This window comes from Salmo salar, chromosome ssa10 (assembly GCF_905237065.1).
Source record: "Salmo salar chromosome ssa10, Ssal_v3.1, whole genome shotgun sequence".
Lineage (NCBI taxonomy): Eukaryota > Metazoa > Chordata > Actinopteri > Salmoniformes > Salmonidae > Salmo > Salmo salar.
In genome coordinates this window covers 39,352,956-39,373,977 of record NC_059451.1, presented here as the reverse complement: position 1 = coordinate 39,373,977, position 21,022 = coordinate 39,352,956, and the positions used below count along the sequence as shown (strand labels likewise).

Sequence of the window (21,022 nt, the reverse complement as noted above, 5' to 3'; positions counted from 1 at the left end):
TGTCACCAAAAAATGCAACACAAATGAACAGAACTAAAAAACACAGCAGGACTTAACTCTCAGACACACAGAGACACCTACTGTACATATCAGGGTCACATATCAACATGTATGTGCATATGAACATGTGATGTATATGCCCTGTTATATTGAAAACACACACAAGCACATACATGCCTGCACGTACACACACATTAATTCAAAGAAACATAAAGACAATGTGCATCCCAAAAGGCACCCTATTCCCTATATAGTGCACTATCTTTGACAAAAATAAGTGTATTATAAAGGGAATAGGGTGCCATTTGGGAGACAAACGCAGAGATTTTGAACCCTAAAGTATACGGTCTAAGAAGAAGGCATTAAGGACATATTGCTGAAATAAATACAAATAAATTAAATTATATAAAACAGTGGGTTAAAAAACATTAAAACTCTGTTAAATTCAACAAATCATCAATTAATAAAACAAAAAACACATATCTTTAAAAATAATAATCCATACCAAGTCACATCTGCTAATAGAAAAAATACTTTTGTACGGGTCCAAAAGACAGACAGTACTCTGACTACCTGTAGATGGAGACAGACAGGTACATTTGTAAACAACAGACAGAGTAAAAGACATACAGACAGACACACAGACAGAAAGACAGACAGAGGTGGACGGATCTCAATTTAGACATTCAGAAATCATGTCAGTATGAGTGTATGGAGGTGTATGTAGTCTTGAGGATGTGTTGGGGGGTAGGTGAAGAGGGATGAAGAGGGGTGAGGAGAGGTGAGGAGGGGTGAAGCGGGGTGAGGAGGGGTGAAGAGGGGTGAAGAGGGGTGAAGAGGGGTGAGGAGAGGTGAGGAGAGGTGAAGAGGGGTGAGGAGGGGTGAAGAGGGGTGAGGAGGGGTGAAGAGGGGTGAAGAGGGATGAAGAGGGGTGAGGAGGGGTGAAGAGGGGTGAAGAGGGTTGAAGAGGGGTGAAGAGGGATGAAGAGGGGTGAAGAGAGTTGAAGAGGGGTGAAGAGGGATGAAGAGGGGTGAAGAGAGTTGAAGAGGGGTGAAGAGGGGTGAGGAGGGGTGAAGCGGGTTGAAGCGGGGTGAAGAGGGTTGAAGCGGGGTGAAGAGGGATGAAGTGGGGGGAGAGGGTTGAAGCGGGGTGAAGAGGGATGAAGTGGGGTGAAGGGAGTTGAAGTGGGGGAGAGGGTTGAAGAGGGGTGAAGAGGGATGAAGGGGGTGAAGAGAGTTGAAGTGGGGTGAAGAGGGTTGAAGAGGGGTGAGGAGGAATGAAGTGTTGAAGCGTTGAAGAGGGGTGAAGGAATGAAGTGTTGAAGCGTTGAAGAGGGGTGAAGCGGGATGAAGAGGGGTGAAGAGGGGTGAAGAGGGGTGAAGAGGGTTGAAGAGGGGTGAAGAGGGATGAAGAGGGGTGAAGAGAGTTGAAGAGGGGTGAAGAGGGATGAAGAGGGGTGAAGAGAGTTGAAGAGGGGTGAAGAGGGGTGAGGAGGGGTGAAGCGGGTTGAAGCGGGGTGAAGAGGGTTGAAGCGGGGTGAAGAGGGATGAAGTGGGGGGAGAGGGTTGAAGCGGGGTGAAGAGGGATGAAGTGGGGTGAAGGGAGTTGAAGTGGGGGGAGAGGGTTGAAGAGGGGTGAAGAGGGATGAAGGGGGTGAAGAGAGTTGAAGTGGGGTGAAGAGGGTTGAAGAGGGGTGAGGAGGAATGAAGTGTTGAAGCGTTGAAGAGGGGTGAAGGAATGAAGTGTTGAAGCGTTGAAGAGGGGTGAAGCGGGATGAAGAGGGGTGAAGAGGGTTGAAGATGGTTGAAGTGGGGTGAAGAGGGTTGAAGAGGGGTGAAGAGGGATGAGTGAGGAGGGGTGAAGAGGGGTGAGGGGAGGGTGAGGTTGTGTGGTTGTCTGGGGGGTCAGAGGGGTGAAGGGGGCAGAAGTGGCTATGGCCAAGGGGATGAGTGGTAGGGGGTGCAGGGGGTAAATCAGTATTTCTAAAGTCTCACAGGAAGTCCTGTGGCACGGTGTCTGACATCCCTTCCTGTTGCGACAGACAAGGTTGATTGGCAGTGCTGCGGTGATCCCCTCTAAAACCTGCCCTGGATTAGCCCCCGCCGTCCAAAATAACAAAATAAATAACTTTATCGACATCAGTTGGTTGGTGACAACAGTGCAGACAGATAAACGGGGCTTCATGGCAGTTTGACTGTAGCTCTAGGCTTGGAGCTGATAGGTGGACTGACGCCCTCATTTGAGAACTCACAGGGAATCAGGAAGGGGGAAGCAGACGTGATTGGTTTGCATTGGGAGAGAGGCGGGGACTGGGGAGTGGACAGCACCAAAACATGTCGGACAGTGATAGCCGTTTGGGTGGGTAGGGAGTCAAACAGCTGTGTGTGTGTGTGTGCGTTCGACATTGTGTGTATTTATGACAATGTAGACTGAGTATATCTCAATAATGATATAGGTTGATCCCATTGATCTTGTACTGTGTTGGTCAGCCATTTGTCACTCTAAGCATTGCCCTTGTGTATATGGATGTGTACTGTAGAAGTGAGAGTATGTGTGTGTGTGTCAGTAAATGTACATGTGAGAGTATGTCTATGTCTATGTGAGTGAGTGTGTGTGTAACCCTGTACATCAATGTGTGTGAGATGCAAGTCCCTGTGTGTAGAGTGGCGGTTGAGGGGTCAGGCTCAGACTGGGATGAGACTCCGTCTGGGAGATATGGGTCATCCTGGTTTGGGGGACAGTAGTTGAAGTTGGGAGGTTATAGCTGGGTTTAGTGGGCAGTAGTTGAAGTTGGGAGGTTATAGCTGGGTTTAGCAGGCAGTAGTTGAAGTTGGGAGGTTATAGCTGGGTTTAGTGGGCAGTAGTTGGAGTTGGGGGGTTATAGCTGGGTTTAGCGGGCAGTAGTTGAAGTTGGGAGGTTATAGCTGGGTTTAGCGGGCAGTAGTTGAAGTTGGGAGGTTATAGCTGGGTTTAGTGGGCAGTAGTTGGAGTTGGGGGGTTATAGCTGGGTTTAGTGGGCAGTAGTTGAAGTTGGGAGGTTATAGCTGGGTTTAGTGGGCAGTAGTTGAAGTTGGGAGGTTATAGCTGGGTTTAGTGGGCAGTAGTTGAAGTTGGGAGGTTATAGCTGGGTTTAGCAGGCAGTAGTTGAAGTTGGGAGGTTATAGCTGGGTTTAGCGGGCAGTAGTTGAAGTTGGGAGGTTATAGCTGGGTTTAGCGGGCAGTAGTTGAAGTTGGGAGGTTATAGCTGGGTTTAGTGGGCAGTAGTTGGAGTTGGGAGGTTATAGCTGGGTTTAGTGGGCAGTAGTTGGAGTTGGGGGGTTATAGCTGGGTTTAGTGGGCAGTAGTTGAAGTTGGGAGGTTATAGCTGGGTTTAGTGGGCAGTAGTTGAAGTTGGGAGGTTATAGCTGGGTTTAGTGGGCAGTAGTTGAAGTTGGGAGGTTATAGCTGGGTTTAGCAGGCAGTAGTTGAAGTTGGGAGGTTATAGCTGGGTTTAGCGGGCAGTAGTTGAAGTTGGGAGGTTATAGCTGGGTTTAGCGGGCAGTAGTTGAAGTTGGGAGGTTATAGCTGGGTTTAGTGGGCAGTAGTTGGAGTTGGGAGGTTATAGCTGGGTTTAGTGGGCAGTAGTTGGAGTTGGGGGGTTATAGCTGGGTTTAGTGGGCAGTAGTTGAAGTTGGGAGGTTATAGCTGGGTTTAGTGGGCAGTAGTTGAAGTTGGGAGGTTATAGCTGGGTTTAGTGGGCAGTAGTTGGAGTTGGGAGGTTATAGCTGGGTTTAGTGGGCAGTAGTTGAAGTTGGGAGGTTATAGCTGGGTTTAGTGGGCAGTAGTTGAAGTTGGGAGGTTATAGCTGGGTTTAGCAGGCAGTAGTTGAAGTTGGGAGGTTATAGCTGGGTTTAGTGGGCAGTAGTTGAAGTTGGGAGGTTATAGCTGGGTTTAGTGGGCAGTAGTTGAAGTTGGGAGGTTATAGCTGGGTTTAGTGGGCAGTAGTTGAAGTTGGGAGGTTATAGCTGGGTTTAGTGGGCAGTAGTTGAAGTTGGGAGGTTATAGCTGGGTTTAGTGGGCAGTAGTTGAAGTTGGGAGGTTATAGCTGGGTTTAGTGGGCAGTAGTTGAAGTTGGGAGGTTATAGCTGGGTTTAGCGGGCAGTAGTTGGAGTTGGGAGGTTATAGCTGGGTTTAGTGGGCAGTAGTTGGGGGGTGTCCCAACTAGTTGGTTGGGGGTACAGTTATTGTTGGGGGGCTAGACCAGGGTCTGGGGGGCAGGTTGGGACTTGGGAGATTTAGGGGTACAGTCGAAGTTGGGGAGTGTCCTGTGTGGTTGTTTCTGGTTGAGAAGTTAAAAGTGGGCTATAGCAGGGAAGGGGGGTGGGGTCCGATGATGTTGATCTGGGGTACAGGAGCAGGGTTTGGGGGGCTATAGCAGGGAGGTGGGGGTCCCGTGTCATTGCCCTGGGGCACAGGAGCAGGGTTTGGGGGGCTATTTTATTTTATTTTACCTTTATTTAACTAGGCAAGTCAGGTAAGAACAATTTCTTATTTTCAATGACGGCCTAGGAACAGTGGGTTAACTGCCTTGTTCAGTGGCAGAACGACAGATTTGTACCTTGTCAGCTTGGGGATTCGAACTTGCAACCTTTCGGTTACTAGCCCAACGCTCTAACCACTAGGCTACCAGCAGGGAGGTGGGGGTCCTGTGTCGTTGGCCTGGGGTAGGAGCAGGGTTTGGAGGGGCTATAGCAGGGGGGGGGTCCTGTGTCGTTGGCCTGGGGTGATGGAGCAGGGTTTTTGGGGGCTATAGCAGGGAGGTGGGGGTCCTGTGTCGTTGGCCTGGGGTGATGGAGCAGGGTTTGGGGGGGCTATAGCAGGGAGGTGGGGGTCCTGTGTCGTTGGTTGGGGTGATGGAGCAGGGTTTGGGGGGCTATAGCAGGGAGGTGGGGGTCCTGTGTCGTTGGCCTGGGGTGATGGAGCAGGGTTTGGGGGGCTATAGCAGTCTGTCCATGAAGCTAGTGTCGAGGCGCTGGATGAGCACGCGGATGAAGGACATCTCTTTGCGTGTGTTCTCAAAGATGATGCGTGGGTCGTCTGACTGGCAACGCAGGCAGTTAGGGGCCATCACCATAGCCAGGTTGTTCACATCCATCTTAGTGATCACCACGTTGGTTGGCTGGCCAAACACCTGGAGGGAGAAAGAGATGACGATGGGTGTTTGATTGTGTGTGTGTTTGCTACCTATAGGAAGTGGGTGATGTTGAAGTTGATAGTGTGTATTTGGAACAGAGGATGTGTGTTACCTGTAGAAAGCGTATGAGGTAGCAGAGCACCAGTTTGTTGATGTGAGGAAGGCCCATCACTACGTTGACTGCAGCCTCAGGGTCATCATAGTGAGTGATACACTCCTCATAGAACTCATGAGGAATCAACGGCTCCTCCAACTCCCTGTACCACAACTTCAACAGAGAGGCTGGTTGGGTTGTGGGGGGTGGGGTGGGAATAAGGGGAGCAGAGAGGGGGGAGAGAGTAGAATTGGAAAAGGGAGACGGTGAGAAATAGTTATTTTTGGGCTCTAGCTATCTGTACAGTGTAAGTCATTTTTTTACAAATTCATTGACAGTCCAATCAAGAGACAGAAACAGTTGACTGGTCAGACACACAGCCCCCCTCTACACACGGACACTAATGCCTTAATCACACACAGAACAGACCAAAAGAACACCATCGCACTTCTCTGTGTGAGTGTGTGCTCATCCATATCTGTGTTGGTAATAGAGTTGTGACTGATGATGACCTCTGCCAGGATTGCTCCTTCTTTTCTGCTATGAAATCAATTTTATTGTTATTTATAAAAATTGCAGTAGTTTAGCAGCGTGTCAGTGTGTGGTGGGGGGAATGTGTGTGTGTGTGTGCGGGGGGGTGGGTCATCCAATCATGTTGACTTGCTGCTGCAGCTCCTAACATGCTTTGGTGTTGGGGCTATTAATATTCAGAGAGAATTAGAGCACAGCAGAGGGCCTGGGGCTAGGGGAGGGTTGGAGAGAAGGGGGAGGGCCTGGGGCTAGGGGAGGGTTAGAGAGAAGGGGAGGGCCTGGGGCTAGGGGAGGGTTAGAGAGAAGGGGGAGGGCCTGGGGCTAGGGGAGGGTTAGAGAGAAGGGGGAGGGCCTGGGGCTAGGGGAGGGTTAGAGAGAAGGGGGAGGGCCTGGGGCTAGGGGAGGGTTGGAGAGAAGGGGAGGGCCTGGGGCTAGGGGAGGGTTAGAGAGAAGGGGAGGGCCTGGGGCTAGGGGAGGGTTGGAGAGAAGGGGGAGGGCCTGGGGCTAGGGGAGGGTTGGAGAGAAGGGGAGGGCCTGGGGCTAGGGGAGGGTTGGAGAGAAGGGGGAGGGCCTGGGGCTAGGGGGAGGGTTGGAGAGAAGGGGGAGGGCCTGGGGCTAGGGGAGGGTTAGAGAGAAGGGGGAGGGCCTGGGGCTAGGGGAGGGTTAGAGAGAAGGGGGAGGGCCTGGGGCTAGGGGAGGGTTAGAGAGAAGGGGGGAGGGCCTGGGGCTAGGGAGAGGGTTGGAGAGAAGGGGGAGGGCCTGGGGCTAGGGGAGGGTTAGAGAGAAGGGGGAGGGCCTGGGGCTAGGGGAGGGTTGGAGAGAAGGGGGAGGGCCTGGGGCTAGGGGAGGGTTAGAGAGAAGGGGGAGGGCCTGGGGCTAGGGGAGGGTTGGAGAGAAGGGGGAGGGCCTGGGGCTAGGGGAGGGTTAGAGAGAAGGGGGAGGGCCTGGGGCTAGGGGAGGGTTAGAGAGAAGGGGAGGGCCTGGGGCTAGGGGAGGGTTAGAGAGAAGGGGGAGGGCCTGGGGCTAGGGGAGGGTTAGAGAGAAGGGGGAGGGCCTGGGGCTAGGGGAGGGTTAGAGAGAAGGGGGAGGGCCTGGGGCTAGGGGAGGGTTAGAGAGAAGGGGGAGGGCCTGGGGCTAGGGGAGGGTTAGAGAGAAGGGGGAGGGCCTGGGGCTAGGGGAGGGTTAGAGAGAAGGGGGAGGGCCTGGGGCTAGGGGAGGGTTAGAGAGAAGGGGGAGGGCCTGGGGCTAGGGGAGGGTTGGAGAGAAGGGGAAGGGCCTGGGGCTAGGGGAGGGTCGGAGAGAAGGGGGAGGGCCTGGGGCTAGGGGAGGGTTAGAGAGAAGGGGAAGGGCCTGGGGCTAGGGGAGGGTTAGAGAGAAGGGGGAGGGCCTGGGGCTAGGGGAGGGTTAGAGAGAAGGGGAAGGGCCTGGGGCTAGGAGAGGGTCGGAGAGAAGGGGAAGGGCCTGGGGCTAGGAGAGGGTCGGAGAGAAGGGGAAGGGCCTGGGGCTAGGGGAGGGTTGGAGAGAAGGGGAAGGGCCTGGGGCTAGGAGAGGGTCGGAGAGAAGGGGAAGGGCCTGGGGCTAGGATAGGGTGCATAGCCATTACTATGTACCTGTACTCCCCATTTCAAGTGCCACCAGCCATCACTGGTGTACGGTGTGTGTGTACGGTGTGTGTATTACCTGGGATGTGTGGGTCCTCCAGGTCTGTGGGGATCTTCCATTGGTCCACTTGCAGCTTGAGAGCGTTGACCTCATCTATGTCACCTGGAACCCTGTGAGGTCAGGGGTCAGATACACATTATACTCCTCCTTCCTTCCTCACAGCATATTTATCCCTTTACCAATCCCTTTAGCTCATTCATGTATCTCTCTTCCTCTGTCTGGTCTCCATTAAGTACTAAGGCCCAGATTAACAAAATCTTCTTAAGACATTTCTTCTTAACTGAATTATTTCCTTAACTATTTTATTGGTCATATACACGTGTTTAGCAGATGTTATTGCGGGTGTAACAAAATGTTTGATAAGCAAAGTTGCTATTCCTCAAAAAGGTTATTGGAAATGTTCTTGCGCTATTTCTTCTGTTTCTCCTTAAGCAAAAAGTTAAGAAGAAATTAGATTCTTGAAAATAAAGTTGTTGGAAATGATCTTAATTCCAAGATTGCTAAACCATTGTCTTAAACTCTGGGCAGTGAGAGAAAAAGCTCATGAAAGCAATTGAACATGTTAATTCACTCACAAACATCATCTGAAAGTTTCAGTATTGATTATTTTAAACCCAAGAAAATGTTTAGAACAGAATCAGTATGAAATATGCTAACATGATTGCCATTGCTAGCTAGATAGCTAGCTAAAATGGTTGCCTAACAACAAGAAGATATTTGAGAAGTTTGTAAGAAAATCATTACATCTTAAGATATTGTTGAGGAATTGCACTTACGAACTATCTTATGAACTTCTTCTTTTTTTTCTTAAGAAGCTTCTTAAGTTTTTGTGTAAGAAGTGTTTTGTGAATCTGGGCCCAGGACCTTCACTGACAGGCATGTCCCTCCTTCCCTTTACCCCACTTCCACTCCTCCCTCTCGCCCTCCCTACCTCTCTCCCTCCCTCTCTCCCTCCCTCCCTCTCGCCCTCCCTACCTCTCTCCCTAGTGTTAGTGAGTGAGAGGTAGGTACTGACCTGAAGATGCCCTCTATTTGGTCTCCATTAAGACCCAGGACCTCCTCAGAGAGGCGTGTCTGGACCCAGGGCAGCTGGCTGTCGGGGTAACGCTCCTTCTGCAGTGACATCACTTCCTCCAGGGAAGAGCCAAACATGGAGGGGCTGAAGATGGCGTTCCTGGCGTGTTTGATCTCCTCCAGACACGGCTTCTGCAACCCCTGGATTACAACAAAGGCAGATACATCAATCAATCTATCAATCAATCAATCAATCAAATGTATTTTATAAAGCCCTTTTTACTTCAGCAGTTGTCACAAAGTGCTTAAAGTTATCCGGCCTAAATGCCAAAGAGCATGCAATGCAGAGGCAGAAGCAGAGTAGCCTGGAAAAGTTCCCTAGAAGGAAGGAACCTAGAAAGGAACCAGATTCAGAGAGGTGGCTCATCCTTTTCGGGTAGAGATTTTGTTTTTTTCTATAAACTAGGGTACCAGTGAGGATTTCCTACACTGGACATTAAGATACAAAGGGGGAACATAGCTATATTCAATACAATTCACAAGTTGATTTAAAACCTATGTTTAACCCTTTATCATGGTTGGTTTTTCAGCGGCAGGGACTGGGAGACTAGTCAGGATCGAGGCAAAGATGAACGGAGGAAAGTACAGAGAGATCCTTGATGAAAACCTGCTCCAAAGCGCTCAAGACCTCAGACTGGGGAGAAGTTTCACCTTCCAGCAGGACAACGACCCTAAACACACAGCCAAGATAATACAGGAGTTGCTTCGGGACAAGTCTCTGAATGTCCTTGAGTGGCCCAACCAGAACTCGGACTTGAACCCGATCTAACATCTCTGGAGACCTGAAAATAGCTTTGCAGCAACGGTCCCCATCTAACCTGAGAGAGCTTGAGAGGATCTGCAGAGAAGAATGGGAGAAACTCCTCAAATACAGGTGTTGCCAAGCGTGTAGCATCATACCCAACAAGACTCAATGCTGTAATCGCTGCTAAAGGTGTTTCAACAAAGTACTGAGTAAAGGGTCTGAATACTTATGTAAATGTCATATCAGTTATTTATTTTTAATAAATTAACAAAAATGAACTGTTCTGCCATAATATAACACTAGGGCTCTTGAGGCAAAGCCCAAAGTCACACACTATGTTTAGCAACTACGTGTTTACTGAAAAATAATGGTATGACCTTCATAAATGTATCATAAATGAAACTGAAAATAAGTATAAAAATATCTACAAGTTAATAAAAAATATGTTGGATTCAAGTCTCCATCTCAAGCAAAAAGAAAAGTTAAAGAATATGATTAAATCAAACCAAACTGTATTAAAGTGCATTTAAAGTTTGATTTGATTTATTCCTATTCTTTAACTTTTCAATTTTTGGTTGAAATGGAGAGATGAATCAAACATATCAATTATACATTTTAAGGGGAAAAGAGAGCATGGTTAAAGGATGGGGAAAAGTGAAGAGAGAGAGAGGGATAGAAAGTGAGAGAGTTCAGTGGGTTTGCTCTTCCTTCACAAGGGCATAATCAGTACTATTAATCCCCCGGTAGAGGCTCTGCTCTGGGGTTAATACCAGTCAAACACTGTGCCTCAGGCTACAGGCTGCATTCAGGGTGTGTGTATGTGTGAGTCCACCAAGTGACAAACGGTCTCTATTATCACCCTGCAGAGATGCTGGCACATGCTACATGCCTCACACACGCTATGCCAACCACCAGTGCCCGCTATCACAGGCTGACATCACCACGGGTGATAGGAGACAGGAGCACACACACACACACACACACACACACAACAATTAATTACACTACCCACCACTATCAATCCATATTTTCACTCTTTCATTCCCTGTCTATTTGTCTTCCTCCCTCTCCATCCCAGTCAATTCCTCTCCACTGCTCCTTTGCTCTGATCCTCCCTTTATTCCTTGGTCTCACTCTCCATCTGTCTTTCCTCTGTCCCTCATCTGCCCTTTCCTTCATTTCAGCCCTCTTGTCTGTTTCTGCCTCTATAGTGTAGACAGCAGATGACCGCCTCACTGGCCCCCTCCTGTGGTCGGAAAGAGAGAAGCACCATTCCATGACAGGAAGTAGAATTATTGCTCCATGGTCACATTTGGGCCTGTTTGAGAGGATGTAATGTTAGCAAACATTCAAATAGAAATGTATTGTGATATATAACTGATATTATTGTCTGTCAGATAGAATAAAGAATCCTGTCAGCTCTATTCATTCTATTTCAATCTCCAATATTCAAAATATTTCACATGAACTGAGCTAGATGTAGCCCATTGGGCACAAACTGATTAAATCAATGTTGTTTCACTTAATTTGTCAACATATTGTGATGTGGAATCTACCCGGAAAATACATTGAATTAGAAAAAAATCATTAGCGTAAACTATTGTTAAGAGGATAAAATTTCAACCACAGGATTATGTCATCATGGTAACCAACTTTCAAAATAGACAAACCTTGCATAAAATATGTTGAATTTGTACCTTTGAAACAACGTAGGGCAGGGCGGTATACCGTGTTTGACTATATACCGGCATTGATGCACGGACCGGTTTGGGTTTTTACTTTACCTTCTATAACAGTAGTTGAATGTTTGGTTTGTTAAATGTGATACACCATGTGTAATGTGTCAAGATACTCTGAAATGCAGGAGGGGTGAAGTCAGGCGCAGGAGACCAAAGGTACGTGAAACACGTTTAATAGATATCCAGTCCAAAAAAATTCAGAACACAAGGCAAGGAACAAGGAATCCAAAATAGGCAAAATACACCCAAACAAAGTCGGGACACAGCCCAGGGAAACCCGTACTTATGAATAAACAAGGCAGAGAAAACCAATCCCCCAAACCTCACAACCACAAACAATCCCGCACAACCCCAAACCTAGAAAGACAGACTAAATACCCCCACTAACGAACTAACTCAAAACAGGTGCTAACACAAAACAGACATCACCAAATGAAAATGAAAAGGGGATCGGTGGCAGCTAGTAGGCCGGCGACGACGACCGCCGAGCGCCGCCTGAACGGGGAGAGGCGCCACCTTCCGTTGACGTTGTGACATAATGTCCATTTGTATAGTTTACTCCGCTACTTGAGTCATCCCTCTCTGCTCTCTCAATTCAATTCAATTCAATTCAATTCAATTCAAGGGGCTTTATTGGCATGGGAAACATATGTTTACATTGCCAAAGCAAGTGGAGTAGATAATATACAAAAGTGAAATAAACAATAAAAATGAACAGTAAACATTACACTCACAGAAGTTTCAATAGAATAAAGACATTACAAATGTCATATTATGTATATATACAGTGTTGTAACGATGTGGAAATGGTTAAAGTACAAAAGGGAAAATAAATAAGCATAAATATGGGTTGTATTTACAGTGGTGTTCGTTCTTCACTGGTTGACCTTTTCTTGTGGCAACAGGTCACAGGTCTCTCTCTCTCCACACTGCTTTCCACACAGACCTAGTCCCACCCTGTCACTCAAGGAGCGCATTTGTCGATGCTTGACCACGAGACACTTTCGTTCAGTCTATATAGTCAATGTTGATGACAACAATGTTGTTTCCACTTTGATCTAAATATAAATCCACAAGCGTTCTATAATTACAATATTCGTTTGTATTTCTTACATCTGCAAATAGCTAGTTTGTATTTTCTTAGCAAGTTAAGCTAAATCGTGTTAGCCACTAATGCACATCGCTAGTTAGCTTGGCTAGGTAACTAGTTAATAAAAGTAGTGAGTCAGAGCGAAAGTAGCTAGCTAATACAGCCCGATACCAGTGCTGGTGGAGACCTAAATCAGCATGTTGTTTGTGCAACAGTATCTTCTAAATCAAAGAGGAATAGGTGAAGCATGAATACGTTGGCTACATGAATAAAGATTTAATGTAGCCAAAGATTATAGGGTCCCCTAGGAAACACTGAACATCACTTTGGTTTCTGACCTGTCACAATAACTCATCCATGGCATTTTCATTCGTTGTCATGTCAAACAACTGTATTCAAAGTGCCCACTATTATTTATATTCTAACTATAGAATAAGAATAAACATTATATTTCCATGATTCTAAAAGTTCACCAAGTGTTTTGACCTAAATCGCAATTGCAACATTTGGTCAAAAATAAGGTCTAGTTTTTTTGCCCATATCGTGGCAGTGTGGAAATGATCTCAAATGAGTGCAGGAAATGCAGAAATTGATGGAAATGCAGGAAATTATTTTTGGTTGAAGTTGAATTGAACAATAAAACAATGAGAAAGGAGAAAGACCCCTTGAAATAATTTAGAATGTATGTATTGCCACCCTAGGGTCACGCACTACTCATAAAGCAAATGTAGAACTTTTATTAATCAAAAATATAAAATACCGTCAAATACCGTCATACCGTCAAAAAGTAGAAAAATACCATGATATGATATTTTGGCCATATCGCCCAGCCCTAAAACAACGTCAGATCTTCAACATAATATCCACTATAAGAACCGTACCCAATTCTCCACGTTGAATTTACGTGTTGTGCCCAGTGGGAGGCTAGTAGTCTGGTTTACACAGGGATATTAGATGGTCTAGACCAGGTGTACTCAAGTACAATTTGAGAAGGTCCGATCACACAAATTTCCTGGCTGGCAAACGTCCGGATGGATAATGTAATTTATCGGCGTAGTAACAAACACCCATCTTACAACCCATGCGACCCCATGTATTCACACCCCTTGCTGGCGGATAAAAAATGTTGCAGTTTTAAAGCAAATTTCCTGCAATTCTACAAATTTTGCATGGGGCAGAGATTTGTTTTGCTGTTTTAAAGCTAATCTCCTGCAATTTTACGCATTATTCCAAAAATGTATACAGTGCATTCGGAAAGTATTCAGACCCCTTGACTTTTTCCACATTTTGTTACGTTACAGCCTTATTCTAAAATGTATTAAATTGTTTGTTTTCCTCACCAATCTACACACAATACCCCATAATGACAAAGCAAAAACAGGTTTTAGATTTTTTTGCAAATATCTTAAAAAGCAAAACTGAAATATCACATTTACATAAGTATTTAGACCCTTTACTCAGTACTTTGTTGAAGCACCTTTGGCAGCAATTACAACCTCAAGTCTTCTTTGGTGTGATACTACAAGCTTGGCACACCTGTATTTGGGGAGTTTCTCACATTTTTCTTTGCAGATCCTCTCAAGCTCTCTCAGGTTGGATGGGGAGCGTCGCTGCACAGCTATTTTCAGGTCTCTCCAAAGATGTTTATACTGGCTGTGTGCTTAGGGTCATTGTCCTGTTGGAAGGTGAACTTTCACCCCAATCTGAGGTCCTGAGAGCTCTGGAGCAGGTTTCACCAAGGTTCTCTCTGTACTTCGCTCTGTTCATCTTGGGGCGGCAGGTAGCCTAGTTGTTAGAGCATTGGGCCAGCAGTAACTGAAAGGTTGCTGGATTGAATCCCCGTGCTGACAAGGTAAAAATCTGTCGTTCTGGCCCTGAACAAGGCAGTTAACCCACTGTTCCCCGGTAGGCCATCATTGTAAATAAGAATTTGTTCTTAACTGACTTGCCTAGTTAAATAAAGGTAACATAATAATAATATTTCCCTTGATCCTGACTAGTCTCCCAGTCCCTGCTGCTGAAAAATATACCACTGCATGATGCTGCCACCACCATGCTTCACCGTAGGTATGGTGCCAGGTTTCCTCCAGACGTGACGCTTGGCATTCAGGCCAACGAGATCAATCTTGGTTTCATCAGACCAGAGAATCTTGTTTCTCATGGTCTGAGAGTCTTTAAGTGCTTTTTGGCTAACTCCATGCAGGCTGTCATGTGCCTTTTACTGAGGAGTGGCTTCCATCTGGCCACTCTACCATAAAGGTCTGATTGGTGGAGTGCTGCAGAGATGGTTGTCCTTCTGGAAGGTTGTCCAAACTCCACAGAGAAACTCTGGAGCTCTGTCAAAGTGACCATTGGGTTCTTGGTCACCTCCCTGACCAAGACCCGTCTCCCCTGATTTCTCAGTTTGGCCAGGGCCAGCTCTAGGAAGAGTCTTGGTGGTTCCAAACTTCTTCCATTTAAGAATGATGGAGGCAACTGTGTTCTTGGGGAGCTTCAATGCTGCAGACATTTCTGGTACTGTTCCCCAAATCCGTGCCTTGACACAATCCTGTCTCGGAGCTCTACCGACAATTCCTTTGACCTCAAGGCTTGGTTTTTGCTCTGGCATGCACTGTCAATGGGACCTTATATAGACAGGTGTGTGCCTTTCCAAATCATGTGCAATCAATTGAAATTACCACAAGTGGACTCCAATCTAGTTGTAGAAACATCTCAAGGATGATCAATGGAAACAGGATGCACCTGAGCTCAATTTTCGAGTTTCAAAGCAAAGGGTCTGAATACTTATGTAAATAAGGTATTTATGTTTTTTATTTGTAAGGAATTTTCATTATGGGGTATTGTGTGTAGATTGATGGAGAAAAACATTTATTTAATCCATTTTAGAATAAGCCTGGAAAAAGTAAAGGGTTCTGAATACTTTCCAAATGCATTGTATATTATTTTTTCAATATTTTGTTTTGGGGTGGGGGGGCCCTGGTCCGTATTGACCCCGTTCTGGGTCCGGATCCGGCCCGCCAGTTGAGTAAGGGGGGTCTAGACTCTGATGTTGTAGCAGCATTCCCTGCAATGCTGCTGGCTCTGAGGCAACACACCCACGGTGTAGTGTTTGGTACACAGATAGGCATAGAGAGGTGGACATTCAGAGAGTTACTAGGACATAGAGAGAGTTACTAGGACATAGAGAGAGTTACTAGGACATAGAGAAAGTTACTAGGCCGTAGATAGAGTTACTAGGACATTGATAGCGTTACTAGGATGTAGATAGAGTTACTAGGACGTAGATAGAGTTACTAGTATGTTTTTTTTTTGTATTTGTATTTATTATGGATCCCCATTAGCTGCTGCCAAAGCAGCAGCAACTCTTCCTGGGGTCCAGCAAAATTAAGGCAGTTTGTACCATTTTAAAACATTACAATACATTCACAGATTTCATAACACACTGTGTGCCCTCAGGCCCCTACTCCACCACTACCACATATCTACAGTACTAAATCCATGTGTATGTCTAGTGCGTACGTTATCATATGTGTGTGTGTGTGTGTGTGTGTGTGTGTGTGTGTGTGTGTGTGTGCATGTGTCTGTGCCAATGTTTGTGTTGCTTCACAGTTCCTCCTGTTCCATAAGGTATTTTCTTTATCTGTTTTTTAAATCTAATTTTATTGCTTGCATCAGTTACTTGACGAGGAATAGAGTTCCATGTAGTCATGGTTCTACGTAGTACTGTGTTCCTCCAATAGTCTGTTCTGGACTTGGAGACTGTGAAGAGACCTGTTGTGGCATGTCTTCTGGAGTCCGAGCTGTGTGCCAGTAGTTTAGACAGACAGCTCGGTGCATTCAACATGTCAATACTTCTCATAAATAAAAGTAGTGATGAAGTCAATCTCTCATCCACTTTCAGCCAGGAGAGATTGACATGCGTATTATTAAAATTAGCTCTCTGTGTACATCCAAGGACTAGCCGTGCTGCCCTGTTCTGAGCCAATTGCAATTTTCCTAAGTCACTTTTTGTGGCACCTGACCACACGACTGAACAGTAGTCAAGGTGCGACAAAACTAGGGTCTGTATGACCTGCCCTGTTGATAGTGTTGTTAAGATGGCAGAGCATTGCTTTATTATAGACAGACTTCTTCCCATCTTAGCTACTTCTGCATCAATATGTTTTGACCATGACAGTTTACAATCTAGTGTTACTCCAAGCAGTTTAGTCTTCTCAACTTGCTCAATTTCCACATACTTTATTACAAGACTTAGTTGAGGTTTAGGGTTTAGTGAGTGTTTTGTTTCAAATACAATGCTTTAGTTTTAGAAATATTTAGGACTAACTTATTCCTTGCCACCCACTCTGAAACTAACTGCAGCTCTTTGTTAAGTGTTGCAGTCATTTCAGTCATTGTAGTAGCTGACCTGTATAGTGTTGAGTGATCCGCATACATAGAAACTCTGGCTTTACTCAAAGTCAGTGGCATGGCGTTAGTAAAAATTGAAAAAAGCAAGGGGCCTAAACAGCTACCCTGGGGAACTAACTAGATTATAAACTCAGCAAAAAAAGGAATGTCCTCAGACTGTCAACTGCATTTATTTTCAGCAAACTTAACATGTGTAAATATTTGTATGAACATAACAAGATTCAACAACTGAGACAAACTGAACAAGTTCCACAGACATGTGATTAACAGAAATGGAAAACTGTGTCCCTGAACAAAGGGGGGTCAAAATCAAAAGGAACAGTCAGTGTCTGGTGTGGCCACCAGCTGCATTAAGTACTACTGTGCATCTCCTGTGCACCAGATTTACCAGTTCTTGCTGTGAGATGTTACCATACTCTTCCCCCAAGGCACCTGCACGTTCCCTGACATTTCTGGGGGGAATGGCCCTAGCCCTCACCCTCCGATCCAACAGGTCCCAGATCTCAATGGGATTGAGATCCCATTGAGATCCCAAGTGCAGCGTCTGGTTGCTCCTCATTACACACCACAGACCAGCAAATATTCTTTACATCATCAACATATGAATCACTACAAAACTTCCTGAATGACCTCTTATACACTATATTAGGCCCAGCCTTTGGAACTATGGTTTTCCTAGATATGGCTATTATATTGTGATCGCTACATCCTATGGATTTGGATACTGCTTTGAAGCAAATATCTGCAGCGTTAGTAAAAATGTGATCAAAACATGTTGATGATTTAATTCCTGTGCTGTTTGTAACTACCCTGGTAGGTTGACTGACAATCTGATCCAGGTTGCAGGCACTGGTAACAGTTTGAAGTTTTTTCCTGAGTGGGCAGCTTGGTGATAGCCAGTCAATATTTAAATCACCCAGAAAATATACTTCTCTGTTGATATCACATACATTATCAAGCATTTCACACATGTTATCCAGATACTGACTGTTAGCACCTGGTGGTCTTTAGCACCTTCCCACAAGAACGGGCTTTAGGTGAGGCAGATGAACCTGTAGCCATATTACTTCAACAGTATTTAACATTAGATCCTCTCTAAGCTTTACAGGATTGTGGTTCTGAATATAGACAGCAACACCACCTCCGTTGGCATTTCTGTCTTTTCGGTAGATGTTATAACCATCTATTGCTACCACTGTATCATCAAAGGTATTATCTAAGTGAGTTTAGAGATAGTCAGAATATGAATGTCATCTGTTACAAGCAAGTTATTGACTTCATGGACCTTGTTTCTTAGGCTACATATGTTAATATGGGCTATTTTTAGCACTTTTCTGGGTTGCTTGATTGTTTTTAATGCTTTACTGGGAAGCTTATCAGAGGTAGACTTACTCATGTTATTTACATGGGAGTTGATAGTGCAGGGTGAGCTGCATAAAGTGGTCTTCCTACTATTGCACACCGCCTCAGTGCTAACAGTGTAACTCTGGTTTATAGGCTCATGATTACTGCTTACAATAGCTGTAGGATAAACAGATGTATTCGGTGCAATTAGGGGTACATAAATGAAATTACTTACATTGTGTTTGCCAAATGCCCCTAAGATCATGTACATTTGATGCAGCATTATGACGACTCATTGTCACAATGGTAGGGATTAACTGAGTTGGTCTTGGATTATTTACCAGTCATTGTTTCAACGCAGCTTTGAAATGCAGGAGCCAAGATGATTTGGATGGACTCCGTCATTCCTGTAGAGTATCTTCTGTTTCCAGAAGGTGTCAAAGTTATCAATAAAAGTGACTCCAGCAGAGCTACAGTAGTCTTTTAACCAGATGTGTAATGCCAGCAGTCTGCTGAATCTTTCACACCCGCAGCCCCACGATGGTACTGGACCTGAAATTATTGTCCGTTTTTTGTAGTCTTTTAATGCTAAAATCAGTTCTATAAAATACATTTTCAAATGTTCCGAGCTAGCCCTCCTGATGTCGTTTGACCCCACATGGACTACGACAGTGTCAGCTCCCGGCATCTGTGGTAGAACAGTCGGAAGCAGCCTTGTTATGTCCTGTACTTGTGCTCCTGGGTAACACAGGGTTTTTGCCTTGGGGACCGAGATGTTTCTCACCACAGAGCTGCCTATGATGACAGCTGGTGATGTTGAATGGGCCGGTCTCTCAGGCAGCCTCACTGTCTGGTGAGGCTGGGAGCTCTGAGGATTTGAAGCCGAGGTAGAAGCCAACGGAGAGGAAGACAGAGCCGAGGACGAAGACGCAGGTACCTCCGGATCCGATCTTGATTGGGAAGCCACCAAGGACGAAGGCGCCGGAACCTGTGGATCCAGAGAGGCAAAGCTGTTCCTGGTCTGTGTCAGTTCCAGGCTCAACATCTCCATGGAGACCCCCGTTGCCAGAGGACGCTTTCTTCGACTTCCACGGCGAGTGACGTACCTCCATGGCTGGTTGGTTGAGTCGAGATCAGCTCCGTTCTCCAGGGAAGGTGGGACCCCTTCAAGGATGGAACCCTGCCTAGCACCGGCCAGTCGGCTGTGGAGAGCAAAACTTCCACCAGACCAGAGCGGCGTCCGGCTACTGGGGTGGAAGAAAAATAAAAAGTAGGTGGGCGTGGGTTCCCCAGTAGCTATGTAGGTTTGCTACTTGCTTGCTAAGAGTAGCTACTTTGCTCCTGTAGTCCTCCGCAAGCAAGCAGTTGCTACATTGAAAGTCAACGCGGTCCACATTGTCCCGGAACAAAGCAAAGTAAACACAGCTCCTGCAACGTTGGAAACGTTCAATAGCGGCTTCCATTTGAGGCCGCCGAGCCAGCTATGCTAGCTGGGCTTTCGCGTCTCTCCCCCTATATGGACTCGGGCAGGATCCCGGGACAGATAGCAGCGCTCACAGAAACTTAGCCCAACAGAGCCGCAGGATTCAAAATAAAATTAAAAGTATATAAAAACACTGCCAGCTTTTAAACCGAGGTCTTTAGTTCAGATTTCAGTGTTCGACAAACCTCAAAGAGAGGTTTCCAGGGCATTCGAAAGGTCAGATGTCAGAAGGTCTGAGTAGAGATCAGCACTGGACACCACCCACTGGGCAAGACTGCTTGAATCAATGTTGTTTCCATGTCATTTCAACCAAAAAATCTAATGTGATGTAGTTGAATCAATGTGGAAAACTGATTGGATTAGAAAAAAGTTATCAATTTAAGGGAATTGTGTCCTCTTTTCCCTCAACATTTAACTGAAATCCAATGACATGGTGACATTTTTTGTTGATTTCACGTTGAATTCATGTTAGTTGACAACTCAACTAAATGTATATCAAAACTAGACGTTGAACTGAAGTCTGTGCCCAGTGGGCAGTAGAGAGAGGCCGTTATATTACAACCCATTTAAACCAGTGGAGTGGCCTGATAATGATTGGTACTGGTCTAAAACCGGCAGCTAGCTGGGCTTGTATCGATCGGAACTGGTTTAGTGAGTCAGTTAGTCAGATAGTGTTTTTTAGGTCAGGGCGAGGATAGATGAACAACGGAATGGAATGTCCCCCAGGAGGTTGTTTCCATGACACCCAGCCTTCCCTCCTCACCCTCCCAGCCTTACCCCCTTCTCTCTCGCGCACACGCACGTACGCACGTACGTACCCACGCACGCACGCACGCACGCACGCACACACACACACACACACACACAAACAGCTAGAGGGAGATGATTCAAATGAGAGGCTAATGAAATGGAAACACATGAAGTCCTTTGCCACACAAACAGTCAAATACTAAATCAAAGGCTAAATGATGAGACTAATTGGAGATTAGCTTATCCTCTCATTCACCTATTATTATCTGACCCTGCTGGTCATCTATGAACGTTTGAACATCTTGAAGAACAATCTGGCCTTAATGGCCATGTACTCTTATAATCTTCACCCGGCACAGCCAGAAGAGGACTGGCCACCCCTCAGAGCATGGTTCCTCTCTAGGTTTCTTCCTAGGTTCTGCCTTTCTAGGGAGTTTTTCCTAGTTACCGTGCTTCTACATCTGCATTGCTTGTTGTTTGGGGTTTTAGGCTGGGTTTCTGTATAAGCACTTTGTGACATCTGCTGATGTAAAAAGTAGAGGTCAACCGATTAATCGGAATGGCCGATTAATTAGGGCCGATTTCAAGTTTCCATAACAATCGGTAATCGGAATTTTTGGCCACCGATTTGCCGATTTTGTATTATTTTTAAAATTATTATTATTTTCATTTTTTTTACACCTTTATTTAACTAGGCAAGTCAGATTAAGAAAACATTCTTATTTTCAATGACGGCCTAGGAATGGGGGTTAACTGCCTTGTTCTGGGGGGATTCGGGGATGAGTTTTTGCAACCTTCCGGTTACTAGTCCAACGCTCTAACCACCTGCCTTACATTGCACTCCACAAGGAGCCTGCATGGCAGGCTGACTACCTGTTACGTGAGGGCAGCAAGAAGCCAAGGTAAGTTGCTAGCTAGCATTAAAC

At 46.0% G+C, this 21,022-nt stretch overlaps 1 protein-coding gene across 2 annotated transcripts in view; it reads right to left on the bottom strand.

Annotated features, from left to right (window-relative positions):
* Positions 1-1,604: 1,604 nt before the first annotated feature.
* Positions 1,605-21,022, bottom strand: part of LOC106560380 (rho GTPase-activating protein 39) — a 198,374-nt gene continuing 178,956 nt past the window's right edge. For both annotated transcript variants that reach the window (XM_014123252.2, XM_014123253.2), the window contains 4 exons: positions 8,477-8,676; positions 7,480-7,571; positions 5,287-5,456; positions 1,605-5,171 (listed from right to left, as the gene is read on the bottom strand). In XM_014123252.2, the coding sequence (XP_013978727.1) occupies positions 4,977-5,171; positions 5,287-5,456; positions 7,480-7,571; positions 8,477-8,676 (657 nt within the window). In that variant the 3' untranslated portion in view covers positions 1,605-4,976. The remainder of the gene's footprint in view (positions 5,172-5,286; positions 5,457-7,479; positions 7,572-8,476; positions 8,677-21,022) is intronic.